The sequence below is a fragment of the Rhipicephalus microplus genome, chromosome 6, assembly GCF_043290135.1.
Source record: "Rhipicephalus microplus isolate Deutch F79 chromosome 6, USDA_Rmic, whole genome shotgun sequence".
Lineage (NCBI taxonomy): Eukaryota > Metazoa > Arthropoda > Arachnida > Ixodida > Ixodidae > Rhipicephalus > Rhipicephalus microplus.
Genome location: NC_134705.1, coordinates 202,419,615 through 202,429,478, shown reverse-complemented (window position 1 = coordinate 202,429,478; position 9,864 = coordinate 202,419,615). Strand labels below are relative to the sequence as shown.

The 9,864-nt window shown below is 44.0% G+C and overlaps 1 protein-coding gene across 1 annotated transcript in view; it reads left to right on the top strand.

The window, feature by feature from the left end:
- The first annotated feature begins 8,689 nt into the window (after window positions 1–8,689).
- Window positions 8,690–9,864, top strand: part of LOC142766126 (uncharacterized) — a 46,569-nt gene continuing 45,394 nt past the window's right edge. The window contains exon 1 of the mRNA XM_075867977.1: window positions 8,690–9,317. Within this exon, the coding sequence (XP_075724092.1) occupies window positions 9,257–9,317 (61 nt within the window). The 5' untranslated portion in view covers window positions 8,690–9,256. The remainder of the gene's footprint in view (window positions 9,318–9,864) is intronic.

The window sequence follows — 9,864 nt, the reverse complement described above, 5'->3', positions numbered from 1 at the left end:
ATCTGCCGCTTGCATCGCGACAAAGCTTTGTTTGAAAAGCGCTCGGCCGAGGAGGTGAAAAAGGGTCTGCTTTGCGTACGTCACGTCCGTGCATTCCGATGGATACAGAATGTCTTCGATGGCAACGCTCGATATAAATGAGGCGACTTTGCCTCCGCTGTTCCTCGTATCGAACGCCCGCGTCCAAAAGGAATCACGAAATGCGAATGAATCGGCATTTTCGTGCGTGATCTGCCGTCGTTCCTATGCGGCACACTCGTCGTTCGGCAAAACCCTTTTCTATCGCTTGAATCTATGGCGCATAAGGTCAAACAAATAAATAAATAAATAAATAAATAAATAAATAAATAAATAAATATTTGTAAGTTTCATTGCAAGCGCTAAGCTTATCTGCCGAAAAAACTTCATTTTACGCTCTATCCAAAACTATCTCTCTGCTCTATCAAAAAAAAAAAAAAAAAAACTAAAGCATGTTCGCACCATAGCGGTGGTAAGTCTAAATGAGTTTAAGTGCAGAGCAGGGTGGCTTGCATTAATTTTCTTTTTTTTCCTTGATTATTTCCTTTATTTATTTATTTATTTATATCTCATTATTTCATTCGGTCACGGTGTGTGCAAACAACTGCGATGGCATGTCAGGCACCACGTGTTTCTTCGAATGGCTTGAAACGAGTGTGCCCATTGACAACTGTCACGGCCATTTACCTTCATTACGCTGCGTATTGCTGCAAAGGATCACTTTACTGCCTACACTATTATACCATGTTCGAAGATTGTTCGACTTGCCGACTTACAGGACGAATGTCAAGACTAACACAACAGCAACAAAAAAAGAAACTGTGCATGTATCTCGGGTCTTAAAGTTTATTTTTCATGACAATGTAGAAGCTGACTGGTTGCAGAATAATGAGACATTGAGTTACATGTTAATTAACTTTAATCGCTGAACCTCGCTGAAAACAAGCATTTCGTCATTTGCTTTCCTATAATGTAACACTGAGTGCTTGGAATAATCTCATGCGAATTTGACGCATCCACAGACCCATTCAACAAGTGTATCCGGTCAATTTTCGACCATCTTCGATCATGCTAAAAAAAAATTGTCCATATATATGTGGATGTGAGACGTATCTATTAAGAAGTTATATTTCGCAAATTAAATCCCGGCTGTGGCGGCTGCATTTCCGATGGAGGCGGAAATGTTGTATAGGCCCGTGTGCTCAGATTTGGGTGCACGTTAAAGAACCCCAGGTGGTCAAAATTTCCGGAGTCCTTCCCTACGGCGTCTCTCATAATCATGTGGTGGTTTTAGGACGTTAAACTCCACATATCAATCAATCAATTATATTTCGCAAATTTTTGTGCGGCTTAGACGGCGCTTCAAACTTCGTGCACAAAAGGAAAACTGTACCGCACAAAACAATTTATATATTATTACTGGTCTGAAAAATTACTACGAAATATGCTTTCCCTTAATCTCAGGGCAATAATATTTCTGGCTATGATAGCTTATTCATTTTCTTAACTTTCCTTATTTTTCGCCTTGACGAAAAATCGCAACAGAATTGGAACACGCTGCATATTTAGCATTTTTTATATCAAGTACAGTTTTTTTGCCGGTAATACATTTACATTTTCGGATTTATATGTTCATATATTAAATGATTATAATACGTTGGAAGCAAATGAGCCAAGAACACTGCCAGAATATTGCGACAAAGTTGGGGAAAACAGCATTTTGACTCATAATGCGGCTTAATTTTCGCAATGTAGTGGGGCGAGTAAAAATATGGCTTATATATTGTTGCATAGTATTTTTTGTTAGTAAGAAGTGCGGAAAATTTCAAAAAAAGCAGTTTTTTGTTTTAAGGGAGAAAAAAATTCATCTGAACAAGGACAAGGCAGTAGGAAGCTTGCCTTTGCTTCACCTTCACTGCATAGCACGTTAGCACGAGGTTCCAGCGAGCCTGAGTGAGGTTTTTTTCCGCAGCAAATAATGCATTTCATACAACCCATTGTCACTTGTCTTAGTAATACTCCTGTATAGAACTTCAAAGAGGGCAATAGTGCTATTTTATGAAATGGTATCTTACCCCTTGGATCATTAAAGGACAGGTTATATTCAACCGCTTCATAGTCCCAAAGGGCAGAATCATAATGCAGTCGATGACCTGCAATGCTGTATTGGGACGTTGTGCTTGGCTTCTGATAATTATTACTGATGGTCTTAATAATTCAGGACATAACTAAAGTATAGCTTTCCTAAGCTGTTTTTATGATGTTTCAGGTTAGGCTTATCCGTGGTCGTTTTCCACTGGTGTACATGATGAAATTGTATGTCCTAGGGGCATACCTTACAGATGATTCGATCCGGGCTTAAGTCTCCGTCGCGCTAAACCTCGCCGGACGGTTATTAAATCAATCTAGTGAAAGCTGCTTTCACTTCTGGGCAGTACGAATGTTTTCACCTCGAAGGACAGAGCCGGCGAAGCACTTTGCAAAATAACGCATTTCTTTCTCTCGGTTAGCATTAATGTTGTTACTATTGGCCTATATGTCCGATGAGTGTCTTCGTCAGCGTTCTAAGACGACGAAAGACCGCGTTTCGTCTCGACAATAATCTACCCTCAAAGTCACGTATAGCGGAGGACTTTCCTCTTATAAAAAAGACGCGCCGTTATCGCCGAACAAAGCGATCCTCTTTGAACAATGCCGACTCTCCTTCTTGACGAGACACTTGGTAGGGGGTTCACGTGCCCCGCCATCTCGCTTCCTTCTGGGCCTCGCGCGTTTCGAATTGAGGTGGTCCTCTGCACGAGGAGCCCTTCCTGTTTGCCTCCTTTCTTCGAGTATTTGCGATAAGAGCACGCGTAACAGAATGTTAACTTGGGGGTGTGTGGTATAGTCATTTCACCATTTTGCCGCACTGTGGGAAGAAGAGAGTAACACCAGCCACTGTGTGTTTATGGTGCTCGAATACTGAGCCGCAGGTCGCGGGGTCGAATCCCTGCCACGATGGCCGCATTTTCGATGGAGGTGATAATGCTTGAGGCCCGTGTACTTCGATTTAAGTGCGCGTAAAAGAACCCCGGATGGCCAAATTTTCCGGAGCCCTCCACTATGACGCCTCTCATATTGGTATCGTGCTTCTGAGTCGTTAAACGGCAACAATTATTGTAATTATTAGTAGGACAGAAATAACAACACAGACACAGTGCTAACTTCCTACATGAGATTCATTTCAGTATACAGGCATCACGCCGAAACGTTGAAAAGCAGCCCATGCAGGTGCGTTAAATTTGCAACAAAAATGAAATATAAGGTACTTTTTTCTCTTTTTTTTTTTGCAAAACACGTGTTATTTACGCGTGTTACGAAATGATCACAATAAATTTGGGCTAACATATGCTAGTTTTCGTGATCATGGGAACTGAACAGAACAAAACAAAAAAAAAAAGCCGTAGGTTTCATTTTTGCAACAGTTACAAATGTGCGCTGCGCTCTTCAAGCTATTTATTTGTATGACGCCTAATGAAATAAATCACATGTTAGAAGTAGCGCTGTGTGCGTTTTGTTATTCTGCCCTCCATTTCGTTCTTACATTGCACTAAAATAGTGGAGTGTAAACGTCATTTCCTTCTGTTGTCAGCTGAATCACGCCAATGCTTTGAAAGTTTTAATTGTTGCGCTTGCAATGTAAGTACGTGACCAATTCGACGACACGGTCTGTCTGTCTGTCTGTCTGTCTGTCTGTCTGTCTGTCTGTCTGTCTGTCTGTCTGTCTGTCTGTCTGTCTGTCTGTCTGTCTGTCTGTCTGTCTGTCTGTCTATCTATCTATCTATCTATCTATCTATCTATCTATCTATCTATCTATCTATCTATCTATCTATCTATCTATCTATCTATCTATCTATCTATCTATCTATCTATCTATCTATCTATCTATCTATCTATCTATCTATCTATCTATCTATCTATCTATCTATCTATCTATCTATCTATCTATCTATCTATCTATCTATCTATCTATCTATCTATCTATCTATCTATCTATCTATCTATCTATCTATCTATCTATCTATCTATCTATCTATGTTTTGTCGCTCTTCGTATTAGCTCGTTAATTCGAAGTCGGTTCAATCGAACCTACAGTCAATTCGAACTGACCCTCTGGTACTTGCACAGTCCTGTGTGTTTCCGTGGGGGAAAACTCTCGATAATTCGAACGCGTTGGTATCCCCAATGACCGGTTTATTCAAACTGTGAGCTTTCATCGCTTTTCGCTCGCGGAAGTCGGCAAAGTGTGAGCACAGTGTGTTCAGACTAGAGATGCAAAACGACGAAACATCAGCCTTTCTCAACAGATCAGTATTCGGAATATGAGCTGCAACTCTTGGGCAAGCTGCAAACAATGCTCACGGAGTCGCGAGAAAAGAAATGCAAGCATATGCAAATCGCTGATTACTTATTTTCTTTGTAGCGTCAATATGCCATCTCAATAAGCGTATTTTGACATAGCGTCACATATTTCGAAATTAAGGCTCGTTGCTCACATGAGTGCATGGCGTATCACTGCACTGATGAATTGATTCTCGTCGCTGTAAGAGCTCCATATACTTAATTTACGAAATCACCAAACACAAATTATCAGAAGCGCCTCATTCGCGATAAAAGTCCGGAGTTTTGTCCACGTAGTGTGGCACGATGTCCTTTCATTCTACCGCGCACCAGCCTATTCGAAGTCCGCTTCATAAATTTGAACAATGTCATAGTTCCGTTAGAGTTCGATTTAACGAGCTTTTACTGTATGGTGGCAAGAACAACGATGCAATAACTAATTTATGTCATATACACTAGGGCAAAACTAGAAATTGCTCGCTCAGGTAGGGATGGAAGAGTTATGTTTTAAAAAAGTGGAACTACTCAACGACGGCTACGTTTAAAGATTTAAAATCGGCCAAGAATCTGCTTCAAGCTGTGTAGCCGAAGCATTCAGTGTATATCAGAGTAATCAGTATATATACGTTGCCTAAAGCTAGAACAAAGCGACCGAAGCGATAGTGATCAAGAATCAAGATATTAGAAGCCGACAGGCAAACGGGTCTGTCCCGTATCACTGATGCGCACATACTCTCACGAGCGTGTGCTAGAATACGTGACATTAACCGTGCCTTGCTGGAGCACAAAGAACTTCATTTCCTGGAAATTTTCTGCGCTATTCAGCATCTTTGTTTCTTTCCGAGTCTTTACACCATGTCACACTTTCTCGACGCGACCCTATTCTTTAAGAAAAAAAAGGGGGGGGGATAAATAGAACGCCTTTAAACAAAGGGGCGAAATATGCGAGAAAAGTTAACTCAGTATTGCGCACTTATACAACAATACCGGCTACGAAAGCTTCGTTGTTATAACCAAAAATTGCTTTAAGCGGGTCGCACAAAAAAGCACAATAGGGATACAGCTGACTCAAGTAAGAAAGCTATAATGCGGGATGGAATATGTGAACGGACACCAGTGATAAGGATGACAAAGCTGCCAATTTTTTGGACGTGCTTGAAAATTTGAACTTTCACGGGACAGCCACAAGACTCGTAGAATGTATTGAAATGTTTGAAACTTAGGGTGCTGTAACTCTTTGAAGTCTAAACTATTACTCATATTGCATATCCGAAAGGGCGTTCAGAAGCTACCCCCCCCCCCCTTCAACGCCGTTGTGAATTATGAAAGTTAGCTTTGCCGCAGTACTAAACTGCTACGAGCTGCGGTCATCTGAAAGAACACACACACATACACACACACACACACACACACACACACACACACACACACACACACACACACACACACACACACACACACACACACACACACACACACACACACAGAGAGAGAGAGAGAGAGAGAGAGAGAGAGAGACAGAGAGGACTAAACTGCTAGGAGCTGTGGCATAACCGTATAGTTTCATGGTTTCATTGTCTTGGTTAATTTGAGAGCTTATTGGTCAGCTCTAGCTCGTAACAAGGTCATGTGCTATGTGACGCCAGCTGGAAATAAAAACAGTGTTCCATGCACGCCGTCGTGGGCGGATCCAGCCACTCGATTATATCTTTTAGTGAGAAAGGAGGCGGTCGCTTGAAGCAATGCCTCCTCTAGAAAGATGCCTGCCGCATGAAAAGAAAAACAGCTGACACACCCTTTCCCTCGTTCATTTTAAAATGTTCTCGGTCGCTAACGCATTGTGGGAAACTCTATGCCACCCGCCATCGCGATGATGAATGGATGGATGGTCCATGAATACATGAATAGATGGATGAATGAATATGGTTGTACCCTTTAGATTGGGCGGTGGCTAGCGCCACCAAGCTGTACTACTTAATTAACTAAAAACTGGATTTATTTTTTTCCCTTAAATAGTGAGGTTGAGGATTCGTACTTTGCAGTGAAGGGTTTAAATTTCACTCCTGCCTTGGCTTTAGCCACCAATCAGATAACCTCCTTCTAGTTAATTCTACCCGCTTAAAGTCTATTTTGCCCTCCCTGTCCCTAAACCCCGGTGCTTTGAAAAACTCTGCGCCATCGTCCTGAACTATAGGGTGAAGCCCTTTACAGAACATTATCAAGTGTTCGGCAGTTTCTTCTTCCTTTCCACACGCACTGCATACCGTGTCTACCCCTTTGTATTTGGTCCGATATGTCTTGGTTCGCAATATTTCCGTCCTGGCCTCAAACAGTAGAGAACTACCCCGAGTATTATCATAGATCCTTTCCTTGGCAATTTCCTGCTTAAAATTTCGATAAATCTCCAGTGCGGACTTCCTAATCATGCCAATTCTCTACATGTCAGTCTCCGTTTCCTTCACTTTCTTCTTAACCGATAGTTCTTTTTGGTTTGGCCACCTGCTCTTTTCTAAGTATTTACCAGTCAATTTCCTGGTTCGCTTACTCCAGTTTGTATCGACATTCTTCATGTACAAGTAGCTGAAAACCTTCCTAGCCCAACGCTCCTCCCCCATTTCTCTCAATCACTTCTTAAATTTTATCTTGCTGCTAGCTTCCCTGCCATCAAAATGATGTCCATCGCATATCCCCTTGCACTCCCTGATTTGGTGTATTCCCGTGAGCTCCTAAAGCAGGCCTACCTATTCCACGTTGGTTAATTTCTAATCTTGCCTGAACTTCTGATCTCATGCACAAGACCGCATTGCCGAACGTCAGCCAAGGAACCATGACCGCTTTTCATATTCCTCTCACAACATCATACCTATTGTAATTCCACAGTGCCCTATTTTTCATCACTGCTGCATTCCTGTTACCTTTAGTCGTCACGTATATTTCATTTTTCCCTTAGGTACTCGGTCCCATCGCTTATCCATACGCCCAGATATTTGTATTTATCTATTATCTCTAGCGCGACCTCCTGTATTCTAAGCCATACATTCGTTATCATTAAAAATCATGACTGCTGATTTTTTCTTAATGAACCTAAATTCTAACCTATCTTCCTAGGTTGCGAGCGCCACCGCGCGGAGCTTGTTAAAACTGAAGGCAGGCCAACTCCGTTGGGTGGGTAGGTAGGTTGTAAACTTTATTCACTCAGCTGACAGGAGAGAGTTACAAAAGCCCCTTACAAAATCTAGGAGGAGTCCCTAGTCCGGGACCCCTGTGGCTTCTGCTGCAGCACGCGCTAGGGCCACTAGGGCACGCTGGTCCTCTAGGGTCGAGCAACCGAGCAGGGCAGCCTCCCAGCTCTCTCGGGTAGGGAGGGAAGGGGAAGGAAGTGGCGGGACCGCCGGATTTGAGGGGCATGCCCACACCATATGGAAAGGATCCGCGAACGGATGGTCACAGTGCGGACATTCCCCAGAGACGTTGGGAGCGTGAGCCATTCCTCTGGCATCTTTCTAGAGTAGGCGTTGCTTGAAGTAACACCGGAAGAGGGGGAAGAACCCACCCCCCTCTTCCGAGGTCCGAGAACCCTATCATAGCATGAGTACTGTTAATTAGTGATCATAGTGGTTCCACTGATTTCTATTCATGACTGATAGAAGTTGGACGAAATGCACTGAAAAGAGAGGGCGGTGGTGCAGAGGCTTGCATCGGAGGAGGGGAATTTCACCCCTCCCCCCGATCCCTCACTGATACTCCGTCATGGCTGCGAGCGGTGCTGACTAACGCGATCAGGATTACATAAACATAAACCAATAATGTGGATGGTTAAGCGACAACCACTGTGTCTTAACTGGTAGAGCACAGGATGCGTCAACTTGCGTCCACAATTATTCTTATAAAGTTAAACATTTACAAATTGTGTTTCCCACACCTTCCTTAACTTTGTGGTTGTTGCTGTTTTTTTTTTCTTGCGTGCGTCTCTTTAGTGCCCTAAAATAACATTATACAGTGTTTTTAGACCACGCTGGTTATTCAAAATTTGGCGCGCCACACACCACTGTATGCTACAGCGTGGCCAGAATGCTTTGTGCAAATATGGATGGACGTGTAAAAAAATGATGTCATCACGCGGTACAACATAAAGCTCAGAATAAAGCATGCTGTACAGCCTTAGTTAATAGGTAAGCAAAATATATTTACAATTAAAGCAGATAACTGCGTGTATACACTCACCATGAATCACATTCTCGCTGCTTTTTTGTTTGTTTCATCACCGTTACATGAAGTTTGCGGTGGCCTTCGCCTCGGGGGTTTCAGAGTGTGTGTATGTATGGCTGTGCGGGCTGTACTGCGGTACGGGTGACGCTAATTTTTCAACACAGCCACAGGCACTGCAAACGCATGCGGAGCTGTCGAGAACGTTTTCATCACTTGTGAAGCTCGTGCGCGGTTTTTGATCACTGGCGCGCCCCTGGCTACGCTCTGGCGTCTCGCACATGGCACAGCTGCGGCTGGCTGCCGTGGTGCCCTGACGTTTTGTTCTTGCTTCGTTTCGCATTCGGTGCGTTGCGCAAGAAAGCAGCGCCTTGTCGCTGTGTTCATGTGTGTTTTGTGGTGGGACGAAAGTTGTGCTGCGTACGATGAGGCGCGGCTCGGGCGCTCGCGAGACGGACAACGGCAAGTTTTTGTTTTCGCATCGGCCGAAACTTTTTTGAGAGCGTGCGCACCGTGCCTTTGTGGACCAGTGGAGTGAAAGGGTTTGACGTTGTTCCGAACGGCGGAGAATGGGGCCGATGGCTCTCGAGGCGAAGTTGAAGAGCCTCCCCGGTTGATGCGCTGTTGAGAGGGAGGCCCCGCTTTTTGGAGCATGGGCCGTGGCGACGCCCGTTCGGACTCGGACGATTCCGTGCAGTGGGAAGAATTTTTCGGTAAGTGTGCGATCAACGCCATTGAACTTTGTGCCCTTTCGGTTGCGAAAGGCGCTGCACGCTGAAAGCGTTTACTGGGCGATGCTCTTCCGGTAAATGAATAAACGAAACACGCAAGAACCACTCGCACGCATCTCGACAGTCGACAGATCCTTTTCCTCCGAAAGGTCCTTGCGAGCGCTTTACTCGATGCGCGCCCCGCTGGCGCCGGTGGCCTCTGCGCGACTGCAGAAAGTTTGAGCGCTCGCGGCCTTGACATCAGTGAAACCATTAGTCGCCCGCGAACAACGAAGGACTCCGATCATTAATTAAGAAAATTATGAGGATGCAATGAGAACGAAAGGGCGTTTCAGCGCCACTAACGTGAAACCTTCTGCGAAACATGTGGTGTTTTCGACAGCAAAACCCTTCTCGTCACTGGACCACCATTCCTTCACAGATATGTTTCACGAAGTTGCGTCTAAAATAGATGACTTCACCGTAGAGATGCACGTTTGTCTCTCTGGTTTTACATAAGAAGCTTGAGCGCCTTGGTACATTTCGTCGT